Source organism: Centruroides sculpturatus, unplaced genomic scaffold (genome assembly GCF_000671375.1).
Source record: "Centruroides sculpturatus isolate CEXI.00-Female unplaced genomic scaffold, Cexi_2.0 scaffold1029, whole genome shotgun sequence".
NCBI classification, from domain to species: Eukaryota; Metazoa; Arthropoda; class Arachnida; order Scorpiones; family Buthidae; genus Centruroides; species Centruroides sculpturatus.
This window is the reverse complement of record NW_019385204.1, coordinates 259,648-287,227: the sequence shown is the minus strand read 5'-3', so window position 1 is coordinate 287,227 and position 27,580 is coordinate 259,648. Positions and strand designations below refer to the sequence as shown.

The following is a 27,580-nucleotide window of genomic DNA, read 5'->3' as shown; positions in this document are numbered from 1 at the left end:
AAAGTTTCAAACAAGTCCCTGTTGGACATCCCAACATCTTGGACCAAGTACAACAAACTGACTTAAATGAAGGTCCCAAATCCTCTTGGCAAATGTTTAATGATGGCTCAAGATGCAATATGGGTGAGAGCATCATTAGTTCTTTACAACTGTACTACCAATATCTGTCTTCATAGTGCCAGCTTCCACCTAGCAGATTTCTGCATGATTACAAAAACAGAGATCTTTGCTATCTACAAAGCTGTGCAGTATATTAACATCAGGAAAATCAGTAACCAACATATTAGGATATGAGAAGAAATTTCTAAAAATTTGAATGACTATATTTCACTGTTGTGGATATGAGGACATACTGGACTGGTCTCTTCTGCTGCAATCAATTATAATAGTCATCCAATGGTGGCTTTAACAACAATATTAATCATGCACTGCAATTCAACTATGGCAAAAGGGATGGGAAATGGAGGAGACTGGACAGAAAACATATCAATTCCTGCCATATATCCAACAGATACTCAGAATGAAGTATATCAGCATCAACTATTACTCCATTCATATTTTTAGGGGCACAGGAACTTAAACCAGTATCTGCATTGTTTTGCCATTATGATAGCCCATTTTGTGAATGTGATGGCATTTTAATACAGGACCCTGAACACCTGATCTTTGTTGCCATTTCACCAACCTGCACTTACAGCTGGAGCAGATTGTTCTTCTTCAGGGCTATAATTGGTCTTGTACACTGGACATTTTAAATAAATTTCTGGACTTTATTACTTTAACACAAGCCTTAGAATCCAAATTGCAAAGGGCCTCACACACTTAATATTCTGGGGGTATTCTTCATGAGACTATATACCATTGTCATGAAGTTTGTGTTTTCTGGCTTGGCCCTTTTCATTATTATTCTTTTATGTGTAATTATTGCATATTTCAATTTCTTTGTCATGGTTATTAGACATCAGTTGTCTGTCACTGTATATTTAAACATTATGAGTGGATCTTTATAACTCTGTACCATGGCAAAATGCATTTTATAATTATTATTGGGCCCACGTGTTAATCATTTTGTAATATTCTTCACCATCAGTCATACTAGTGTTTGTGTCATTGGTCTATGTATTCAATGTTATTTGTTTTGATATCTTTGATTAGTTAGCTTTACACTGCTTTTCTTATTATTAGGAGCATAATGTGCAAATTGTTGGGAATTCTAATGTACTATTGTGAAAGCTATTATCTGTAATTTTGTATTATATGACTGCTTTGTATTTTTGTGTATTGTTGGTTTAACCTACAAAGCACTAACCACTTCCAATGTCTGTTACTATGTTTCCGTCTGTAGTGTACAGTATTTTTGTGTTGTCGATAGATGTGATGCAGGTGCTTATGCTGTCACCACTTTCATCATCTCTCTTTTCCTCTTTTTATCTTCTTCCCTTGCACTTAAACTTTTCTCTCACTGCTCTATTCGTCTCAGGTAATACCATTGAGCAGCCTTGAGTTTTCTTCCCTTTTCTGTTATGTCTGTCTGTATATTATCAGACACACTTCCTTAGTTAAGCAGGCCATGCAGACAGTTCTGTATAGTTCATTGTAACTTTTTAAGGTTTCAAAGTACTTTCCCATATAATGGTTTCTTCTCAAGGCAGATAATCAGAAGAATGTCTCTCTGGTCCCAAAAAACCATAGTCATAACTTTTGCAGTTGAAGGTGCCTGTTTGAACGTTTTGAGTTTGGTTGAAAAATGTGAGTGGTTTCAATAGATTGCCATTAGTCTCAGGTAGGGATGTCCTGATACTGCTGATATTGATAACATATCGATACTTTCTTTCAATACTGAGTACTTTTTATATTCAATACTTTTGGTTAGGTATTGATACTTTTCCTCTGGTATCTAATCTGGTATTGTTACATTTTCACAGACAAGTAAGATCCGACTGAAATTGAATTTTGCAGCTAAATCTGAAACCAAATCTTACACTATTTTTGGTTAAGTTAATATTAATGACCAAAAATCAATAAATTTATTACATCAAATTTTATTTTCAGAATCTATATATGGTATACTTAGAGTTCAGATTATTGTATATAATTAATTTGCCAATTACTTGAAAAACTTGAAAATATATTAAAATCTCAAATCATCTGATACAGTATTGGTAACATTTAATTTACCAATACTGTATCAGTATTGGTAAACTACTGTTCAAGGTATATTTTTAACATTTAGTTTATATTTGAAATCAGTTTTAATAATAACCAACTAGAATAAAGCATGTTATTTATGTTAAAAGTACAAGTTTCAATTACACAAAACATTTCAAAATCAAGCCATGGATTAAATAGTGAAAGTTGGCAAGGTTTCCAGTTTTGATACTGGGTGGTATCAATACTTTTGTTGTATTGGGATGTCCCTAGGCTCAGATGTATAGTGAGATGACCATGTTTCACCTCCTGTCACTATATGATCCAATAATTGATCCCCTTTCATAAGTTAGTGATTAAGAAATGCCTGAGAAGTGTCCATTCTCTTCTGTTTGTGTTCTGGTGTGAACATTCTTGGCACCCGTCTTGTACAAATCTTCTTGTATTGAAGATGTTCACTAAAAATTTCATAAACGACAGAATGCAAAGCGTTAGAGAAAGTGGCATGAAGCTTATCAATTGTTAATCACTTCCTGTTCTGTTGAATGTTGCATCAACAGCTGTTTTCAAAACTGCTGTTGATGCAAACATTCTTTAGTGAAGACAGATGGACATCCAGATCTTGCTTCATCATGTATGTTTGGTCTCTCTTTATTGAGAAACTGACACCCTTTCTGCACATTCCTCATTCATTATACCTTCTCCATATACTTCAATCAACTGTCAATGAATTTCAGTTGGGTGAATGTTTTTTGTTTAAAAAAATCACCAATTGCAATTTGTAACTGGTGGTATTGATGATCAATACCTTTAATGAAATGTTACTAAGAAATTACTAAGAAATTTTAAACAGCTTGAAGCTGACTGACAGGATTATAGACATGTTAAAACACATTCCCCATCAGGTGGAAATTCAGATTGTCAACTTACATTGTTAGTTTTTGCAAATAATTCTTAAATTTGCCATTGTAAAGCATGAAATGCATTTTAGATTGATAATAGTGTGCATGTATATAGGTGTATATGATTATTTAATAAACTTCTCTTGTCAAGTGAGTCAGTGTGATAAGATCTAAGAGTTTAGTTGTGTATTAACAATAACTTGTAGTAATAATAAGGGCAAGAAGCTATAGTAGTATAAGCAATTCTTACTTTAAAAATGATCTATGTATTTAATAGAAGACAGAGAATTGAGCTTTTAATTTATTGTTTTTAATTAATAATTATTCCTCTTAAATTATTGTAATTATTGGTCTGCCAGAAATGTTTAAAACTAAAGTATATATCTATTTTTCTAATAATTTTTATCAAAATAATTAATTTAAAGTGTTATTAATATATGAATATTGGATATAATATACAGCATTACTTACAGTAAATTAATTACTTCATTACTTATTACATTATTATTTACTATAAATTATTTACTATAAATTAATATGGTTTATCTTATTATTTAATAAGATTTTAACTGTAGCTATTGTACTATTAATTTAGCCATTTTAGCTACAATTTTACATGAATCAAAAAGACATATTAATAATATAAAGATATCAAAAAATGAATAAGCTGTAATTTTTGGAGTATAAGCTGCAAAGGATAAAAATAAGTTGTTGTAAACTGATCAACAGATAAGCATCATCATTGTATTAGCCACACCAACTTTTATTTGTTGATATAAATAGTCAATGTTAAAAACACAAATGTTTATTAACAACTGTCATTTAAAGTTTGTTAGCATTGGGCTGTCAAATTTGATAATTTTCAATTTCAATAACACTGAATTCCAATAATGATATTAGCTAGTATTCATTTTTCTGACATTGATATTGGAGAATATTGCATTGATAGTTGATTATTTGATAATATTAAACATCACTAGTTCAGTGCCATCTGCAGAGTGATTCATAAATGATGCAAAATTTTCCATGTATAAGTCACACTTTTGTATATTCTGCAATCTCCCTTTTCCAATGTAAAAACAACATATAAGTTGCAGATTATACTCCAAAAATCATGGCACTTGGACTTACAAATTTAATTTTTAGGTCTGAAAACTTTTTAAAAATATATAGGTTTCAAATATTAAAAAATATTTTTTAAATTAAAGCTTTTATGAAGTTTCTGACAAGATTTTATTATATGTGATCTCTAATACAACAATATAGCATAGTTTTTACATGCTAAAGATTTGTTACATAGTTTTTACATGCTTAATATAATTGCTAATTTTTAAAAAATTTGAAAATGATGCTACAGATTTCTTTCTTTTACAAGAAAACTCAATTTAAAACAATTTCATTTGAAAATGTAACATTCTATATGATTTAACTGTAGTTTATATTAATTTACAGCTATTATGAATAACTGTGTGAGCACTTCTATGGATTTGTCCAGACCTATGGAATATCTTTTGGCAACTGGTAATGTGAATGCTCGTTCCTTGTTGGGACTGCCACAAATAACTGGTCTTTCAGTTGTTGCAGAAAAATTAAATTATTGGCGTTACTTATCTCACTTTCGATCAATTCATAGAGGTGCAATATTCACTGAAATGAGAACTACTACTGTAAGAAAATTATTACCAGAAAGTTGGGGTAAGCTTGTTTATTAATAATAAAATATTTCAAAAATAAGAATAATATAATAAATATTTTATCATGATAATATATTTGACTTAAATTAAACAGTAATAATTATTTTGAAAAAATATTGCTAAAATAATTAAAATATAGTATATAGTTTTAATTTTGTATGTTCAAATTCAAATAAAAATAAAATAAATAATTTTTCCTTAACTGCTTGGCCATCTGGCTACTGCTACTGCACATTTTACAGCTTAGTCAATATTTGTGAAATGAGCTGTAAATTAAAAAAAAAATAAAAGTTTATGATCACTGATATGGATGAAAATAATTATGAATGATTAATAAATTTCAATATTAATTTGAAATATGCTTGTCATTCATCTTTTGTCTATTATTTTTTGTTTATGCTATTAATGATACAATAGTCTGAATTTTTTCATAAACATATTATGGACCTCTCTTATAATATCAAACATATTTTACCTCTTATAATGCCTTGATTAAATAATGTTTTATTCACTTTTATAACCACTTAAAATGGGTGTTTTAGATGAATAAAATGAAATGTTATGTCTTTGAATTTGACATTCACCTGAGTTCAAGAATTTTTTGGGTCTTTCTGACATTAATCACAGGTGATTGATGATGGAAAGGCCCAAAAAATTGGTGTAAACTCTGTTGCAGACTATATCTTTACTGAAGAGGGATTGGCGAAACATTTGATCCTAAATGCATTTAAATAAAATATCTGGAAATAAAATCGTCTTTTGAGTAATTCTTGAATTCAGGTGAATGTCAGATTCAAAGGACATAATATTTTGTTTTATTCGTCCAGAAAACCCTTTTTTAAGTGGTTACAAAAGTGAATGATTATATCCAGCTAATTTTAACTTCGTACTAATAATGTTTTATCACAAATTAATCAAGATATAATAAATAACTAATTTATTTAAAAGTGAAAATATCTAAATAGATTTATATGAAAATTAAATGAATTTTTTTACATTTAGGATGAAATAAAATGTTTTGTATTAAAATTAATTTATTTTGTAATTATTTTTTATGCTGATGAATTTATCAAAAATTCCTTAAACTCAAATAGTTAAATTTGATTTGAATTGTATTTGAAAAAATTTATTGATTAGTCACTTTAATATTGAATGTTTTTTGTTTTATCTGTTGTAAAATATCAGATGAGATTTTATTTAAGTTGCCCACCAGTGAGTGAGTGGTAAAACACTGGACACCAGACACGATTGTACAGGGTGTTCATAAATGAATGGCGCAGTTTTAAAAATTAATAATAAATCTATTTATTACCTTATATGGGCAAACCTTACAGCATAAGCAGCAGCAACTGTCCAAGTTTTTTGTGCATTAATCATAATCCTTCAATATGTGCACCCATGGTCACTCGACACACATCTACATGGTAATAAAATTTTTTCCATATGTGGAGTAGCATGTCCTCCGTGATGGACTGCAGTGCATGACAAGCGAAAAGTGGGTAGCGCATAAAAAACTTGGACAGTTGCCACTGCTTATGCTGTAAGGTTTGCCCATATAAGGTAATAAATAGATTTATTATTAATTTTTAAAACCATGCTATTCATTTATTTGTATTTGTACACCCTGTATTTGTGCCTAACAGGCTGACCAGTAGGAATATTCTAGGTTTTTTTCAAATATCTAAATATTGCCCAGTTTTGTATAGAAAGTCCTCCTGAGAAGCATCTGCTTTGGCACATTGCCCATTTGCATTGTATTCCATCAAACAAATTTTATTTAATCTTCAGTTTTAGATATATATATATTTGAATTATTAAATCTTTTTTACAGTTTAAATTACAGAGTTATAATGAGTATAGGTGTCTGGCTGAAACTACTAAGATCATATAGTTAACACCTTTTAATTTCCCACAGAATCATTTTATTTTAACTAATGTTTTCAGTCTAGTTAATAGACCAGTTTTGGGTTACGGTTTGAAATTATAAGATGGTCATTAACATATGTTTGAAAATGGAACAAGATTCAAAAATTTCACATTTAAATAACATGCTATGTGGAATATGCCAGAGAAAGGAATAAATTCAAACATAAATTCTAAATGGAAAACTTACAGTTTAAATTACTTTTAAATAAATATGTAAATAGATACTTTTAAATACATAAGTAAATGATCGTGACAAATTTATAAATATATAAAAAGTAAATAATAAAGAATTATAATGGTTGACTAGTCAGAATATGGAGAATTTGCAAAAAATGTAAAACTGAAGTTTTGACGTATGGAACTATCTCACTAGCATTTTATAAATGGATAATGTATTTTAATTATTGTGGAAAGATCAAAAATTTTTTACTGATTCATGTTAATAACAGTAATGTTGAAAATTTATATACTAAAACTAAGACAATAATTTTTATAATTTTTGGATTTAATACATTAATCTTATTTGGATTTAATCATTTAAACTTTTTTTTTACCTATACTGTAGTGTTTCATTCTAATTATTATTATACATTAAATGTTTTTTTTTTCCTCATTTTTAATAATTGTTATTTCTTGTTTTTGTTACTTTCCTGGCTCCATTATATATAACAAAAGGAAAGTATTGCAAGAGGTCAAAAAATGATCCTCCAAGATTTTTACTTTTTGGATTCAGGGCACCTTGAAACATTGAGAAATGCAAATAATTTGGGGGGTTTCTGTATGTATGGATGTTTTTGTATGTGGGGAGCACTATTTTGTTCACCTTTTTTGAAGCTTAATAATTCCTGTGATTTTTGTTGAAAATTTCTGAAATTTTGCAGGGAGATTTGTATTAGGGATTGATACTATTAAATTTTGATGGTTAAAGGTCAATGGTATGATGAGAATAGAGGGGTTGTGTGTTGTATCTCAAATGGGATCAGACTTAATGAAGGTTTTATTCATTATTAACATTTAAAATTTTTTTTTGAAACTAATCTCTACCCTTAAAATTAAGCATTTTGCCATTTTATAATAATTAATTAATATACATAGAAAATATTTCTTGTGATTATACTTGAATTACTACTATTGTTATTGTTGAACTTCTAAATCTGTTGGAAACCAGTTTCATATAAAAAGTTATCTATACAAATTATTATTACTTTGCAAAATTTGAATATCTTATGCAATGTTTACATGAGCATTTATGTCATTGTGACTTATTGATAAGCATAATAGGACAAAATTATATTCTGTTAATTCTTAATTCTAAGTTACAATGATACAATTGTTCTGCAAACCCAAGTTCTGTGCATTACACAATTAACATTCATTCAAAAAAGAAACATTAAATGAAAAATAATTTTATTTTAATAGAAAGTAAACTAATTTCTATTTGAATTAGCTTTTAGCCATAGTTTAGCTTCTAGTAAGAAATTGCTCATAGAATATTATTTATTTTTTTTATTTAAGTTAGCACATGGTTTCTATTCTTTGTACAGGGAACAAAATAGAAATGCATCAAAATGAGATTACATATAAAATTCAGATAATTAGAATTACAGTATACAGTATACAACAATTAAATAAAACCAATGACCAAACTGCCATGACCTAGTGCCACAATAGTAAAGATATGTATAGTTTTAAATACATTTACAGAAACCAAAAATAATAATAAAATTTGCACGTACCTGATAAAAATACAAAAATTAGGCGTTGTTCAAAAAAGATAAGTAACAGGTCATCTCAGCTGGTCAACACCAGATTAAATCCCCATTAATTGAATTGAATTATTTTTACATTTTTAAGTTTCTCCATATAAATTTATACATAGAATATACTGTTTACAAAAANTAATTTTGCATAAAAATTTATTATTTAAATTTAATTTAGTAATTTAGCCTTAGCATTCACATATATATGTCTGAAAATCAACAAATGAATATAGTTAATCATTAATTTGTAGCATTTGAATATTCTCAAGAAAATCAAACATTAAAATGTAGATAGTTACAATTTTGTTTTAAACATAGGGTCATTTTTTAAAGTAAAAGTCATTTAATCATAAAGTGATAACAATTTATTGTAACTCAAAATTCATGTTTTTATAATGAAAGTATGTATTAATCTATTTTCAACATAATCCCCATTGACATCCAAGTATTTTTGATATTGGAGATGAGCTTGATGTTTCCTTTATTGAACAACTCTACCACCTATTCCTTGAACCAGTTGGTGACAATCTCTTGGATGCTGTCATTGATCTGCATACATTTTCTGCTTAAAAATGCCTTTAATTTTGGGAAAAGATGAAAATCAGAAGGTGCCAAATCTGGACTGTATGATGGATAGTCCAAAACACCCACCAAAAATTCTTGCAACTGTTTTACTATGTTTTGAGCAATGTGAGGATGCATATTATCATGGTTACAATATTTCAAACACTAGAGGAGACATATAAAATATGTGCATATTGGCATGCTTCCAAACCTGGATGCTGACTTTCTGCAGCAACTTGCATGTGATCAAAGTTTCAAACAAGTCCCTGTTGGACATTCCAACATCTTGGACCAAGTACAACAAACTGACTTAAATGAAGGTCCCAAATCCTCTTGGCAAATGTTTAATGATGGCTCAAGATGCAATATGGGTGAGAGCATCATTAGTTCTTTACAACTGTACTACCAATATCCGTCTTCATAGTGCCAGCTTCCACCTTGCAGATTTCTGCATGATTACAAAAACAGATATCTTTGCTATCTACAAAGCTGTGCAGTATATTAACATCAGGAAAATCAGTAACCAACATATTAGGATATGAGAAGAAATTTCTAAAAATTTGAATGACTATATTTCACTGTTGTGGATATGAGGACATACTGGACTGGTCTCTTCTGCTGCAATCAATTATAATAGTCATCCAATGGTGGCTTTAACAACAATATTAATCATGCACTGCAATTCAACTATGGCAAAAGGGATGGGAAATGGAGGAGACTGGACAGAAAACATATCAATTCCTGCCATGTATCCAACAGATACTCAGAATGAAGTATATCAGCATCAACTATTACTCCATTCATATTTTTAGGGGCACAGGAACTTAAACCAGTATCTGCATTGTTTTGCCATTATGATAGCCCATTTTGTGAATGTGATGGTATTTTAATACAGGACCCTGAACACCTGATCTTTGTTGCCATTTCACCAACCTGTACTTACAGCTGGAGCAGATTGTTCTTCTTCAGGGCTATAATTGGTCTTGTACACTGGACATTTTAAATAAATTTCTGGACTTTATTACTTTAACACAAGCCTTAGAATCCAAATTGCAAAGGGCCTCACACACTTAATATTCTGGGGGTATTCTTCATGAGACTATATACCATTGTCATGAAGTTTGTGTTTTCTGGCTTGGCCCTTTTCATTATTATTCTTTTATGTGTAATTATTGCATATTTCAATTTCTTTGTCATGGTTATTAGACATCAGTTGTCTGTCACTGTATATTTAAACATTATGAGTGGATCTTTATAACTCTGTACCATGGCAAAATGCATTTTATAATTATTGTTGGGCCCACGTGTTAATCATTTTGTAATATTCTTCACCATCAGTCATACTAGTGTTTGTGTCATTGGTCTATGTATTCAATGTTATTTGTTTTGATATCTTTGATTAGTTAGCTTTACACTGCTTTTCTTATTATTAGGAGCATAATGTGCAAATTGTTGGGAATTCTAATGTACTATTGTGAAAGCTATTATCTGTAATTTTGTATTATATGACTGCTTTGTATTTTTGTGTATTGTTGGTTTAACCTACAAAGCACTAACCACTTCCAATGTCTGTTACTATGTTTCCGTCTGTAGTGTACAGTATTTTTGTGTTGTCGATAGATGTGATGCAGGTGCTTATGCTGTCACCACTTTCATCATCGCTCTTTTCCCCTTTTTATCTTCTTCCCTTGCACTTAAACTTTTCTCTCACTGCTCTATTCATCTCAGGTAATACCATTGAGCAGCCTTGAGTTTTCTTCCCTTTTCTGTTATGTCTGTCTGTATATTATCAGACACACTTCCTTAGTTAAGCAGGCCATGCAGACAGTTCTGTATAGTTCATTGTAACTTTTTAAGGTTTCAAAGTACTTTCCCATATAATGGTTTCTTCTCAAGGCAGATAATCAGAAGAATGTCTCTCTGGTCCCAAAAAACCATAGTCATAACTTTTGCAGTTGAAGGTGCCTGTTTGAACGTTTTGAGTTTGGTTGAAAAATGTGAGTGGTTTCAATAGATTGCCATTAGTCTCAGGTAGGGATGTCCTGATACTGCTGATATCAATAACATATCGATACTTTCTTTCAATACTGAGTACTTTTTATATTCAATACTTTTGGTTAGGTATTGATACTTTTCCTCTGGTATCTAATCTGGTATTGTTACATTTTCACAGACAAGTAAGATCCGACTGAAATTGAATTTTGCAGCTAAATCTGAAACCAAATCTTACACTATTTTTGGTTAAGTTAATATTAATGACCAAAAATCAATAAATTTATTACATCAAATTTTATTTTCAGAATCTATATACGGTATACTTAGAGTTCAGATTATTGTATATAATTAATTTGCCAATTACTTGAAAAACTTGAAAATATATTAAAATCTCAAATCATCTGATACAGTATTGGTAACATTTAATTTACCAATACTGTATCAGTATTGGTAAACTACTGTTCAAGGTATATTTTTAACATTTAGTTTATATTTGAAATCAGTTTTAATAATAACCAACTAGAATAAAGCATGTTATTTATGTTAAAAGTACAAGTTTCAATTACACAAAACATTTCAAAATCAAGCCATGGATTAAATAGTGAAAGTTGGCAAGGTTTCCAGTTTTGATACTGGGTGGTATCAATACTTTTGTTGTATTGGGACGTCCCTAGGCTCAGATGTATAGTGAGATGACCATGTTTCACCTCCTGTCACTATATGATCCAATAATTGATCCCCTTTCATAAGTTAGTGATTAAGAAATGCCTGAGAAGTGTCCATTCTCTTCTGTTTGTGTTCTGGTGTGAACATTCTTGGCACCCGTCTTGCACAAATCTTCTTGTATTGAAGATGTTCACTAAAAATTTCATAAACAACAGAATGCAAAGCATTAGAGAAAGTGGCATGAAGCTTATCAATTGTTAATCACTTCCTGTTCTGTTGAATGTTGCATCAACAGCTGTTTTCAAAACTGCTGTTGATGCAAACATTCTTTAGTGAAGACAGATGGACATCCAGATCTTGCTTCATCATGTATGTTTGGTCTCTCTTTATTGAGAAACTGACACCCTTTCTGCACATTCCTCATTCATTATACCTTCTCCATATACTTCAATCAACTGTCAATGAATTTCAGTTGGGTGAATGTTTTTTGTTTAAAAAAAATCACCAATTGCAATTTGTAACTGGTGGTATTGATGATCAATACCTTTAATGAAATGTTACTAAGAAATTACTAAGAAATTTTAAACAGCTTGAAGCTGACTGACAGGATTATAGACATGTTAAAACACATTCCCCATCAGGTGGAAATTCAGATTGTCAACTTACATTGTTAGTTTTTGCAAATAATTCTTAAATTTGCCATTGTAAAGCATGAAATGCATTTTAGATTGATAATAGTGTGCATGTATATAGGTGTATATGATTATTTAATAAACTTCTCTTGTCAAGTGAGTCAGTGTGATAAGATCTAAGAGTTTAGTTGTGTATTAACAATAACTTGTAGTAATAATAAGGGCAAGAAGCTATAGTAGTATAAGCAATTCTTACTTTAAAAATGATCTATGTATTTAATAGAAGACAGAGAATTGAGCTTTTAATTTATTGTTTTTAATTAATAATTATTCCTCTTAAATTATTGTAATTATTGGTCTGCCAGAAATGTTTAAAACTAAAGTATATATCTATTTTTCTAATAATTTTTATCAAAATAATTAATTTAAAGTGTTATTAATATATGAATATTGGATATAATATACAGCATTACTTACAGTAAATTAATTACTTCATTACTTATTACATTATTATTTACTATAAATTATTTACTATAAATTAATATGGTTTATCTTATTATTTAATAAGATTTTAACTGTAGCTATTGTACTATTAATTTAGCCATTTTAGCTACAATTTTACATGAATCAAAAAGACATATTAATAATATAAAGATATCAAAAAATGAATAAGCTGTAATTTTTGGAGTATAAGCTGCAAAGGATAAAAATAAGTTGTTGTAAACTGATCAACAGATAAGCATCATCATTGTATTAGCCACACCAACTTTTATTTGTTGATATAAATAGTCAATGTTAAAAACACAAATGTTTATTAACAACTGTCATTTAAAGTTTGTTAGCATTGGGCTGTCAAATTTGATAATTTTCAATTTCAATAACACTGAATTCCAATAATGATATTAGCTAGTATTCATTTTTCTGACATTGATATTGGAGAATATTGCATTGATAGTTGATTATTTGATAATATTAAACATCACTAGTTCAGTGCCATCTGCAGAGTGATTCATAAATGATGCAAAATTTTCCATGTATAAGTCACACTTTTGTATATTCTGCAATCTCCCTTTTCCAATGTAAAAACAACATATAAGTTGCAGATTATACTCCAAAAATCATGGCACTTGGACTTACAAATTTAATTTTTAGGTCTGAAAACTTTTTAAAAATATATAGGTTTCAAATATTAAAAAATATTTTTTAAATTAAAGCTTTTATGAAGTTTCTGACAAGATTTTATTATATGTGATCTCTAATACAACAATATAGCATAGTTTTTACATGCTAAAGATTTGTTACATAGTTTTTACATGCTTAATATAATTGCTAATTTTTAAAAAATTTGAAAATGATGCTACAGATTTCTTTCTTTTACAAGAAAACTCAATTTAAAACAATTTCATTTGAAAATGTAACATTCTATATGATTTAACTGTAGTTTATATTAATTTACAGCTATTATGAATAACTGTGTGAGCACTTCTATGGATTTGTCCAGACCTATGGAATATCTTTTGGCAACTGGTAATGTGAATGCTCGTTCCTTGTTGGGACTGCCACAAATAACTGGTCTTTCAGTTGTTGCAGAAAAATTAAATTATTGGCGTTACTTATCTCACTTTCGATCAATTCATAGAGGTGCAATATTCACTGAAATGAGAACTACTACTGTAAGAAAATTATTACCAGAAAGTTGGGGTAAGCTTGTTTATTAATAATAAAATATTTCAAAAATAAGAATAATATAATAAATATTTTATCATGATAATATATTTGACTTAAATTAAACAGTAATAATTATTTTGAAAAAATATTGCTAAAATAATTAAAATATAGTATATAGTTTTAATTTTGTATGTTCAAATTCAAATAAAAATAAAATAAATAATTTTTTCTTAACTGCTTGGCCATCTGGCTACTGCTACTGCACATTTTACAGCTTAGTCAATATTTGTGAAATGAGCTGTAAATTAAAAAAAAAATAAAAGTTTATGATCACTGATATGGATGAAAATAATTATGAATGATTAATAAATTTCAATATTAATTTGAAATATGCTTGTCATTCATCTTTTGTCTATTATTTTTTGTTTATGCTATTAATGATACAATAGTCTGAATTTTTTCATAAACATATTATGGACCTCTCTTATAATATCAAACATATTTTACCTCTTATAATGCCTTGATTAAATAATGTTTTATTCACTTTTATAACCACTTAAAATGGGTGTTTTAGATGAATAAAATGAAATGTTATGTCTTTGAATTTGACATTCACCTGAGTTCAAGAATTTTTTGGGTCTTTCTGACATTAATCACAGGTGATTGATGATGGAAAGGCCCAAAAAATTGGTGTAAACTCTGTTGCAGACTATATCTTTACTGAAGAGGGATTGGCGAAACATTTGATCCTAAATGCATTTAAATAAAATATCTGGAAATAAAATCGTCTTTTGAGTAATTTTTGAATTCAGGTGAATGTCAGATTCAAAGGACATAATATTTTGTTTTATTCGTCCAGAAAACCCTTTTTTAAGTGGTTACAAAAGTGAATGATTATATCCAGCTAATTTTAACTTCGTACTAATAATGTTTTATCACAAATTAATCAAGATATAATAAATAACTAATTTATTTAAAAGTGAAAATATCTAAATAGATTTATATGAAAATTAAATGAATTTTTTTACATTTAGGATGAAATAAAATGTTTTGTATTAAAATTAATTTATTTTGTAATTATTTTTTATGCTGATGAATTTATCCAAAATTCCTTAAACTCAAATAGTTAAATTTGATTTGAATTGTATTTGAAAAAATTTATTGATTAGTCACTTTAATATTGAATGTTTTTTGTTTTATCTGTTGTAAAATATCAGATGAGATTTTATTTAAGTTGCCCACCAGTGAGTGAGTGGTAAAACACTGGACACCAGACACGATTGTACAGGGTGTTCATAAATGAATGGCGCAGTTTTAAAAATTAATAATAAATCTATTTATTACCTTATATGGGCAAACCTTACAGCATAAGCAGCAGCAACTGTCCAAGTTTTTTGTGCATTAATCATAATCCTTCAATATGTGCACCCATGGTCACTCGACACACATCTACATGGTAATAAAATTTTTTCCATATGTGGAGTAGCATGTCCTCCGTGATGGACTGCAGTGCATGACAAGCGAAAAGTGGGTAGCGCATAAAAAACTTGGACAGTTGCCACTGCTTATGCTGTAAGGTTTGCCCATATAAGGTAATAAATAGATTTATTATTAATTTTTAAAACCATGCTATTCATTTATTTGTATTTGTACACCCTGTATTTGTGCCTAACAGGCTGACCAGTAGGAATATTCTAGGTTTTTTTCAAATATCTAAATATTGCCCAGTTTTGTATAGAAAGTCCTCCTGAGAAGCATCTGCTTTGGCACATTGCCCATTTGCATTGTATTCCATCAAACAAATTTTATTTAATCTTCAGTTTTAGATATATATATATTTGAATTATTAAATCTTTTTTACAGTTTAAATTACAGAGTTATAATGAGTATAGGTGTCTGGCTGAAACTACTAAGATCATATAGTTAACACCTTTTAATTTCCCACAGAATCATTTTATTTTAACTAATGTTTTCAGTCTAGTTAATAGACCAGTTTTGGGTTACGGTTTGAAATTATAAGATGGTCATTAACATATGTTTGAAAATGGAACAAGATTCAAAAATTTCACATTTAAATAACATGCTATGTGGAATATGCCAGAGAAAGGAATAAATTCAAACATAAATTCTAAATGGAAAACTTACAGTTTAAATTACTTTTAAATAAATATGTAAATAGATACTTTTAAATACATAAGTAAATGATCGTGACAAATTTATAAATATATAAAAAGTAAATAATAAAGAATTATAATGGTTGACTAGTCAGAATATGGAGAATTTGCAAAAAATGTAAAACTGAAGTTTTGACGTATGGAACTATCTCACTAGCATTTTATAAATGGATAATGTATTTTAATTATTGTGGAAAGATCAAAAATTTTTTACTGATTCATGTTAATAACAGTAATGTTGAAAATTTATATACTAAAACTAAGACAATAATTTTTATAATTTTTGGATTTAATACATTAATCTTATTTGGATTTAATCATTTAAACTTTTTTTTTACCTATACTGTAGTGTTTCATTCTAATTATTATTATACATTAAATGTTTTTTTTTTCCTCATTTTTAATAATTGTTATTTCTTGTTTTTGTTACTTTCCTGGCTCCATTATATATAACAAAAGGAAAGTATTGCAAGAGGTCAAAAAATGATCCTCCAAGATTTTTACTTTTTGGATTCAGGGCACCTTGAAACATTGAGAAATGCAAATAATTTGGGGGGTTTCTGTATGTATGGATGTTTTTGTATGTGGGGAGCACTATTTTGTTCACCTTTTTTGAAGCTTAATAATTCCTGTGATTTTTGTTGAAAATTTCTGAAATTTTGCAGGGAGATTTGTATTAGGGATTGATACTATTAAATTTTGATGGTTAAAGGTCAATGGTATGATGAGAATAGAGGGGTTGTGTGTTGTATCTCAAATGGGATCAGACTTAATGAAGGTTTTATTCATTATTAACATTTAAAATTTTTTTTTGAAACTAATCTCTACCCTTAAAATTAAGCATTTTGCCATTTTATAATAATTAATTAATATACATAGAAAATATTTCTTGTGATTATACTTGAATTACTACTATTGTTATTGTTGAACTTCTAAATCTGTTGGAAACCAGTTTCATATAAAAAGTTATCTATACAAATTATTATTACTTTGCAAAATTTGAATATCTTATGCAATGTTTACATGAGCATTTATGTCATTGTGACTTATTGATAAGCATAATAAGACAAAATTATATTCTGTTAATTCTTAATTCTAAGTTACAATGATACAATTGTTCTGCAAACCCAAGTTCTGTGCATTACACAATTAACATTCATTCAAAAAAGAAACATTAAATGAAAAATAATTTTATTTTAATAGAAAGTAAACTAATTTCTATTTGAATTAGCTTTTAGCCATAGTTTAGCTTCTAGTAAGAAATTGCTCATAGAATATTATTTATTTTTTTTATTTAAGTTAGCACATGGTTTCTATTCTTTGTACAGGGAACAAAATAGAAATGCATCAAAATAAGATTACATATAAAATTCAGATAATTAGAATTACAGTATACAGTATACAACAATTAAATAAAACCAATGACCAAACTGCCATGACCTAGTGCCACAATAGTAAAGATATGTATAGTTTTAAATACATTTACAGAAACCAAAAATAATAATAAAATTTGCACGTACCTGATAAAAATACAAAAATTAGGCGTTGTTCAAAAAAGATAAGTAACAGGTCATCTCAGCTGGTCAACACCAGATTAAATCCCCATTAATTGAATTGAATTATTTTTACATTTTTAAGTTTCTCCATATAAATTTATACATAGAATATACTGTTTACAAAAAATTTTGTTTATTTTTATTGTATTTATTTATAAATTTAAATTAATTTTTGATTTTTTTTAATGTTTAGTTGTTAGTTGATTATGAAAAGAATAATCTATGAACATTTTTAAATTTTATAAATTTTAGGGTTTTTATGTCCAGTCAATACACCTGATGGTGCTCCTTGTGGTCTGTTGAATCATTTAACTGCATTCTGTGAGGTAAAAAATAAAATTATATAAAAATAAGTGCTATTTTATCTTTGATATCTTAATTTCAATATAAACTTCTAATCCTAAATATAGAATCTTTCAAAATGAGTGCTGCCATTTTAAATTACTATAATTATGTTAATTATTATATGAGAAGTATATAATGTACACCAATCAATAGAATAACTACGTTTCATCTCCCATCTGCATTCAAATGTCTTTTTGTCTACTGCCTCTAGAAAGTGCTGTAAACAAAAATGGTGACTCTGCAACAGAGAAGGCATTTTGTGTTTTGCAGTCCGCAATTCTGAATCAGTCACCATTGTGCAACATGAGTTTTACAGACAATTTCAAACTGATTCACCATGTAAGGTAAACATTTTTGCTGCACAGTGATGACTAATTCAGAATTTGTGGACTGTAGAACACAAAATACCTTTTCTGTTGCAGTGTTCCAGATCTCTTATCATTGTTTATCTGTTGCTTAGCCAGAACTCAATTCCCTGGAGTATCTGGTTCAGGAGTTAGTGCATCAGTCAGTACTTCTGTTTACACTCGTATGATGTCTTATGTACAGTACACAAAAGAAGCACCAGATCTACAGCCCTGCTAATGGGCTCTGTGGGTACTACTATACATTAGATAGGGATGGATAAGAAATCATTTGAAGTGGTAAATGGGGTAAAATGGTGTCTTTACATTGAAAGTTCTTTATTATGTTTAAATTTTACAAATCTTAGTGCAAACAATTTGACAACCAGATGGTTGAGTGGTCAAGATGGCAGTCTACTACTCTGGGGACTTGAGATCGAATCTGGACGGGTCAAAAAATCTCCAGGAATTTTTTCACACTCGACACACATCTACATGGTAATCAAATTTTTTCCATATGTGGAGTAGCATGTCCTCCGTGATGGACTGCAGTGCATGACAAGCGAAAAGTGGGTAGCGCATAAAAAACTTGGACAGTTGCCACTGCTTATGCTGTAAGGTTTGCCCATATAAGGTAATAAATAGATTTATTATTAATTTTTAAAACCATGCTATTCATTTATTTGTATTTGTACACCCTGTATTTGTGCCTAACAGGCTGACCAGTAGGAATATTCTAGGTTTTTTTCAAATATCTAAATATTGCCCAGTTTTGTATAGAAAGTCCTCCTGAGAAGCATCTGCTTTGGCACATTGCCCATTTGCATTGTATTCCATCAAACAAATTTTATTTAATCTTCAGTTTTAGATATATATAATNGTGGTTTCAATAGATTGCCATTAGTCTCAGGTAGGGATGTCCTGATACTGCTGATATTGATAACATATCGATACTTTCTTTCAATACTGAGTACTTTTTATATTCAATACTTTTGGTTAGGTATTGATACTTTTCCTCTGGTATCTAATCTGGTATTGTTACATTTTCACAGACAAGTAAGATCCGACTGAAATTGAATTTTGCAGCTAAATCTGAAACCAAATCTTACACTATTTTTGGTTAAGTTAATATTAATGACCAAAAATCAATAAATTTATTACATCAAATTTTATTTTCAGAATCTATATATGGTATACTTAGAGTTCAGATTATTGTATATAATTAATTTGCCAATTACTTGAAAAACTTGAAAATATATTAAAATCTCAAATCATCTGATACAGTATTGGTAACATTTAATTTACCAATACTGTATCAGTATTGGTAAACTACTGTTCAAGGTATATTTTTAACATTTAGTTTATATTTGAAATCAGTTTTAATAATAACCAACTAGAATAAAGCATGTTATTTATGTTAAAAGTACAAGTTTCAATTACACAAAACATTTCAAAATCAAGCCATGGATTAAATAGTGAAAGTTGGCAAGGTTTCCAGTTTTGATACTGGGTGGTATCAATACTTTTGTTGTATTGGGACGTCCCTAGGCTCAGATGTATAGTGAGATGACCATGTTTCACCTCCTGTCACTATATGATCCAATAATTGATCCCCTTTCATAAGTTAGTGATTAAGAAATGCCTGAGAAGTGTCCATTCTCTTCTGTTTGTGTTCTGGTGTGAACATTCTTGGCACCCGTCTTGCACAAATCTTCTTGTATTGAAGATGTTCACTAAAAATTTCATAAACAACAGAATGCAAAGCATTAGAGAAAGTGGCATGAAGCTTATCAATTGTTAATCACTTCCTGTTCTGTTGAATGTTGCATCAACAGCTGTTTTCAAAACTGCTGTTGATGCAAACATTCTTTAGTGAAGACAGATGGACATCCAGATCTTGCTTCATCATGTATGTTTGGTCTCTCTTTATTGAGAAACTGACACCCTTTCTGCACATTCCTCATTCATTATACCTTCTCCATATACTTCAATCAACTGTCAATGAATTTCAGTTGGGTGAATGTTTTTTGTTTAAAAAAAATCACCAATTGCAATTTGTAACTGGTGGTATTGATGATCAATACCTTTAATGAAATGTTACTAAGAAATTACTAAGAAATTTTAAACAGCTTGAAGCTGACTGACAGGATTATAGACATGTTAAAACACATTCCCCATCAGGTGGAAATTCAGATTGTCAACTTACATTGTTAGTTTTTGCAAATAATTCTTAAATTTGCCATTGTAAAGCATGAAATGCATTTTAGATTGATAATAGTGTGCATGTATATAGGTGTATATGATTATTTAATAAACTTCTCTTGTCAAGTGAGTCAGTGTGATAAGATCTAAGAGTTTAGTTGTGTATTAACAATAACTTGTAGTAATAATAAGGGCAAGAAGCTATAGTAGTATAAGCAATTCTTACTTTAAAAATGATCTATGTATTTAATAGAAGACAGAGAATTGAGCTTTTAATTTATTGTTTTTAATTAATAATTATTCCTCTTAAATTATTGTAATTATTGGTCTGCCAGAAATGTTTAAAACTAAAGTATATATCTATTTTTCTAATAATTTTTATCAAAATAATTAATTTAAAGTGTTATTAATATATGAATATTGGATATAATATACAGCATTACTTACAGTAAATTAATTACTTCATTAATTATTACATTATTATTTACTATAAATTAATATGGTTTATCTTATTATTTAATAAGATTTTAACTGTAGCTATTGTACTATTAATTTAGCCATTTTAGCTACAATTTTACATGAATCAAAAAGACATATTAATAATATAAAGATATCAAAAAATGAATAAGCTGTAATTTTTGGAGTATAAGCTGCAAAGGATAAAAATAAGTTGTTGTAAACTGATCAACAGATAAGCATCATCATTGTATTAGCCACACCAACTTTTATTTGTTGATATAAATAGTCAATGTTAAAAACACAAATGTTTATTAACAACTGTCATTTAAAGTTTGTTAGCATTGGGCTGTCAAATTTGATAATTTTCAATTTCAATAACACTGAATTCCAAGAATGATATTAGCTAGTATTCATTTTTCTGACATTGATATTGGAGAATATTGCATTGATAGTTGATTATTTGATAATATTAAACATCACTAGTTCAGTACCATCTGCAGAGTGATTCATAAATGATGCAAAATTTTCCATGTATAAGTCACACTTTTGTATATTCTGCAATCTCCCTTTTCCAATGTAAAAACAACATATAAGTTGCAGATTATACTCCAAAAATCATGGCACCANATTATTTAATAAACTTCTCTTGTCAAGTGAGTCAGTGTGATAAGATCTAAGAGTTTAGTTGTGTATTAACAATAACTTGTAGTAATAATAAGGGCAAGAAGCTATAGTAGTATAAGCAATTCTTACTTTAAAAATGATCTATGTATTTAATAGAAGACAGAGAATTGAGCTTTTAATTTATTGTTTTTAATTAATATAATTGCAAACGTATTAGACTTTTATTGATATTTAGAAGCAAACTGTATTGAAATGTCAGTAATAAAACTTTTTATCAAAATTGCATCTTCGAACTTAAATGCTAAGATGTAATTACTCAAAATATAATTTTTGAATTATAAAAAATATTTTTTAAATTAAAGCTTTTATGAAGTTTCTGACAAGATTTTATTATATGTGATCTCTAATACAACAATATAGCATAGTTTTTACATGCTAAAGATTTGTTACATAGTTTTTACATGCTTAATATAATTGCTATTTTTTAAAAAAATTTGAAAATGATGCTACAGATTTCTTTCTTTTACAAGAAAACTCAATTTAAAACAATTTCATTTGAAAATGTAACATTCTATATGATTTAACTGTAGTTTATATTAATTTACAGCTATTATGAATAACTGTGTGAGCACTTCTATGGATTTGTCCAGACCTATGGAATATCTTTTGGCAACTGGTAATGTGAATGCTCGTTCCTTGTTGGGACTGCCACAAATAACTGGTCTTTCAGTTGTTGCAGAAAAATTAAATTATTGGCGTTACTTATCTCACTTTCGATCAATTCATAGAGGTGCAATATTCACTGAAATGAGAACTACTACTGTAAGAAAATTATTACCAGAAAGTTGGGGTAAGCTTGTTTATTAATAATAAAATATTTCAAAAATAAGAATAATATAATAAATATTTTATCATGATAATATATTTGACTTAAATTAAACAGTAATAATTATTTTGAAAAAATATTGCTAAAATAATTAAAATATAGTATATAGTTTTAATTTTATATGTTCAAATTCAAATAAAAATAAAATAAATAATTTTTCCTTAACTGCTTGGCCATCTGGCTACTGCTACTGCACATTTTACAGCTTAGTCAATATTTGTGAAATGAGCTGTAAATTAAAAAAAAAATAAAAGTTTATGATCACTGATATGGATGAAAATAATTATGAATGATTAATAAATTTCAATATTAATTTGAAATATGCTTGTCATTCATCTTTTGTCTATTATTTTTTGTTTATGCTATTAATGATACAATAGTCTGAATTTTTTCATAAACATATTATGGACCTCTCTTATAATATCAAACATATTTTACCTCTTATAATGCCTTGATTAAATAATGTTTTATTCACTTTTATAACCACTTAAAATGGGTGTTTTAGATGAATAAAATGAAATGTTATGTCTTTGAATTTGACATTCACCTGAGTTCAAGAATTTTTTGGGTCTTTCTGACATTAATCACAGGTGATTGATGATGGAAAGGCCCAAAAAATTGGTGTAAACTCTGTTGCAGACTATATCTTTACTGAAGAGGGATTGGCGAAACATTTGATCCTAAATGCATTTAAATAAAATATCTGGAAATAAAATCGTCTTTTGAGTAATTCTTGAATTCAGGTGAATGTCAGATTCAAAGGACATAATATTTTGTTTTATTCGTCCAGAAAACCCTTTTTTAAGTGGTTACAAAAGTGAATGATTATATCCAGCTAATTTTAACTTCGTACTAATAATGTTTTATCACAAATTAATCAAGATATAATAAATAACTAATTTATTTAAAAGTGAAAATATCTAAATAGATTTATATGAAAATTAAATGAATTTTTTTACATTTAGGATGAAATAAAATGTTTTGTATTAAAATTAATTTATTTTGTAATTATTTTTTATGCTGATGAATTTATCCAAAATTCCTTAAACTCAAATAGTTAAATTTGATTTGAATTGTATTTGAAAAAATTTATTGATTAGTCACTTTAATATTGAATGTTTTTTGTTTTATCTGTTGTAAAATATCAGATGAGATTTTATTTAAGTTGCCCACCAGTGAGTGAGTGGTAAAACACTGGACACCAGACACGATTGTACAGGGTGTTCATAAATGAATGGCGCAGTTTTAAAAATTAATAATAAATCTATTTATTACCTTATATGGGCAAACCTTACAGCATAAGCAGCAGCAACTGTCCAAGTTTTTTGTGCATTAATCATAATCCTTCAATATGTGCACCCATGGTCACTCGACACACATCTACATGGTAATAAAATTTTTTCCATATGTGGAGTAGCATGTCCTCCGTGATGGACTGCAGTGCATGACAAGCGAAAAGTGGGTAGCGCATAAAAAACTTGGACAGTTGCCACTGCTTATGCTGTAAGGTTTGCCCATATAAGGTAATAAATAGATTTATTATTAATTTTTAAAACCATGCTATTCATTTATTTGTATTTGTACACCCTGTATTTGTGCCTAACAGGCTGACCAGTAGGAATATTCTAGGTTTTTTTCAAATATCTAAATATTGCCCAGTTTTGTATAGAAAGTCCTCCTGAGAAGCATCTGCTTTGGCACATTGCCCATTTGCATTGTATTCCATCAAACAAATTTTATTTAATCTTCAGTTTTAGATATATATATATTTGAATTATTAAATCTTTTTTACAGTTTAAATTACAGAGTTATAATGAGTATAGGTGTCTGGCTGAAACTACTAAGATCATATAGTTAACACCTTTTAATTTCCCACAGAATCATTTTATTTTAACTAATGTTTTCAGTCTAGTTAATAGACCAGTTTTGGGTTACGGTTTGAAATTATAAGATGGTCATTAACATATGTTTGAAAATGGAACAAGGTTCAAAAATTTCACATTTAAATAACATGCTATGTGGAATATGCCAGAGAAAGGAATAAATTCAAACATAAATTCTAAATGGAAAACTTACAGTTTAAATTACTTTTAAATAAATATGTAAATAGATACTTTTAAATACATAAGTAAATGATCGTGACAAATTTATAAATATATAAAAAGTAAATAATAAAGAATTATAATGTTGACTAGTCAGAATATGGAGAATTTGCAAAAAATGTAAAACTGAAGTTTTGACGTATGGAACTATCTCACTAGCATTTTATAAATGGATAATGTATTTTAATTATTGTGGAAAGATCAAAAATTTTTTACTGATTCATGTTAATAACAGTAATGTTGAAAATTTATATACTAAAACTAAGACAATAATTTTTATAATTTTTGGATTTAATACATTAATCTTATTTGGATTTAATCATTTAAACTTTTTTTTTACCTATACTGTAGTGTTTCATTCTAATTATTATTATACATTAAATGTTTTTTTTTTCCTCATTTTTAATAATTGTTATTTCTTGTTTTTGTTACTTTCCTGGCTCCATTATATATAACAAAAGGAAAGTATTGCAAGAGGTCAAAAAATGATCCTCCAAGATTTTTACTTTTTGGATTCAGGGCACCTTGAAACATTGAGAAATGCAAATAATTTGGGGGGTTTCTGTATGTATGGATGTTTTTGTATGTGGGGAGCACTATTTTGTTCACCTTTTTTGAAGCTTAATAATTCCTGTGATTTTTGTTGAAAATTTCTGAAATTTTGCAGGGAGATTTGTATTAGGGATTGATACTATTAAATTTTGATGGTTAAAGGTCAATGGTATGATGAGAATAGAGGGGTTGTGTGTTGTATCTCAAATGGGATCAGACTTAATGAAGGTTTTATTCATTATTAACATTTAAAATTTTTTTTTGAAACTAATCTCTACCCTTAAAATTAAGCATTTTGCCATTTTATAATAATTAATTAATATACATAGAAAATATTTCTTGTGATTATACTTGAATTACTACTATTGTTATTGTTGAACTTCTAAATCTGTTGGAAACCAGTTTCATATAAAAAGTTATCTATACAAATTATTATTACTTTGCAAAATTTGAATATCTTATGCAATGTTTACATGAGCATTTATGTCATTGTGACTTATTGATAAGCATAATAGGACAAAATTATATTCTGTTAATTCTTAATTCTAAGTTACAATGATACAATTGTTCTGCAAACCCAAGTTCTGTGCATTACACAATTAACATTCATTCAAAAAAGAAACATTAAATGAAAAATAATTTTATTTTAATAGAAAGTAAACTAATTTCTATTTGAATTAGCTTTTAGCCATAGTTTAGCTTCTAGTAAGAAATTGCTCATAGAATATTATTTATTTTTTTTATTTAAGTTAGCACATGGTTTCTATTCTTTGTACAGGGAACAAAATAGAAATGCATCAAAATGAGATTACATATAAAATTCAGATAATTAGAATTACAGTATACAGTATACAACAATTAAATAAAACCAATGACCAAACTGCCATGACCTAGTGCCACAATAGTAAAGATATGTATAGTTTTAAATACATTTACAGAAACCAAAAATAATAATAAAATTTGCACGTACCTGATAAAAATACAAAAATTAGGCGTTGTTCAAAAAAGATAAGTAACAGGTCATCTCAGCTGGTCAACACCAGATTAAATCCCCATTAATTGAATTGAATTATTTTTACATTTTTAAGTTTCTCCATATAAATTTATACATAGAATATACTGTTTACAAAAAATTTTGTTTATTTTTATTGTATTTATTTATAAATTTAAATTAATTTTTGATTTTTTTTAATGTTTAGTTGTTAGTTGATTATGAAAAGAATAATCTATGAACATTTTTAAATTTTATAAATTTTAGGGTTTTTATGTCCAGTCAATACACCTGATGGTGCTCCTTGTGGTCTGTTGAATCATTTAACTGCATTCTGTGAGGTAAAAAATAAAATTATATAAAAATAAGTGCTATTTTATCTTTGATATCTTAATTTCAATATAAACTTCTAATCCTAAATATAGAATCTTTCAAAATGAGTGCTGCCATTTTAAATTACTATAATTATGTTAATTATTATATGAGAAGTATATAATGTACACCAATCAATAGAATAACTACGTTTCATCTCCCATCTGCATTCAAATGTCTTTTTGTCTACTGCCTCTAGAAAGTGCTGTAAACAAAAATGGTGACTCTGCAACAGAGAAGGCATTTTGTGTTTTGCAGTCCGCAATTCTGAATCAGTCACCATTGTGCAACATGAGTTTTACAGACAATTTCAAACTGATTCACCATGTAAGGTAAACATTTTTGCTGCACAGTGATGACTAATTCAGAATTTGTGGACTGTAGAACACAAAATACCTTTTCTGTTGCAGTGTTCCAGATCTCTTATCATTGTTTATCTGTTGCTTAGCCAGAACTCAATTTCCTGGAGTATCTGGTTCAGGAGTTAGTGCATCAGTCAGTACTTCTGTTTACACTCGTATGATGTCTTATGTACAGTACACAAAAGAAGCACCAGATCTACAGTCCTGCTAATGGGCTCTGTGGGTACTACTATACATTAGATAGGGATGGATAAGAAATCATTTGAAGTGGTAAATGGGGTAAAATGGTGTCTTTACATTGAAAGTTCTTTATTATGTTTAAATTTTACAAATCTTAGTGCAAACAATTTGACAACCAGATGGTTGAGTGGTCAAGATGGCAGTCTACTACTCTGGGGACTTGAGATCGAATCTGGACGGGTCAAAAAATCTCCAGGAATTTTTTCAGGGTGGTCTAACCAGATAAGTCTGCTTCTATCTCACCACATGGCTGTGCTAGTATGGACCTGGCTGAACTCATAATGAGCTTGCTAAAACAGGCTCTCTTAGTGCCCACAAGGCAGAAAGAGTTAAAAAAAAAAAGTATGTGAAAGGGACTTTAGGCCAAGAACACACATGAATAAAATTGTGTGGCAGAAAACTGAATCAGAAATCAA

General features: G+C 28.4%; 1 protein-coding gene across 1 annotated transcript in view; it reads left to right on the top strand.

Annotated features, from left to right (window-relative positions):
* Positions 1 to 27,580, top strand: part of LOC111636094 (DNA-directed RNA polymerase I subunit RPA2-like) — an 80,268-nt gene that overhangs the window by 25,866 nt on the left and 26,822 nt on the right. Inside the window, exons 11-15 of the mRNA XM_023381273.1 lie at positions 4,503 to 4,745; positions 13,746 to 13,988; positions 17,938 to 18,018; positions 22,267 to 22,509; positions 26,458 to 26,531. Coding sequence (XP_023237041.1) covers positions 4,503 to 4,745; positions 13,746 to 13,988; positions 17,938 to 18,018; positions 22,267 to 22,509; positions 26,458 to 26,531 — 884 coding nt within the window. The remainder of the gene's footprint in view (positions 1 to 4,502; positions 4,746 to 13,745; positions 13,989 to 17,937; positions 18,019 to 22,266; positions 22,510 to 26,457; positions 26,532 to 27,580) is intronic.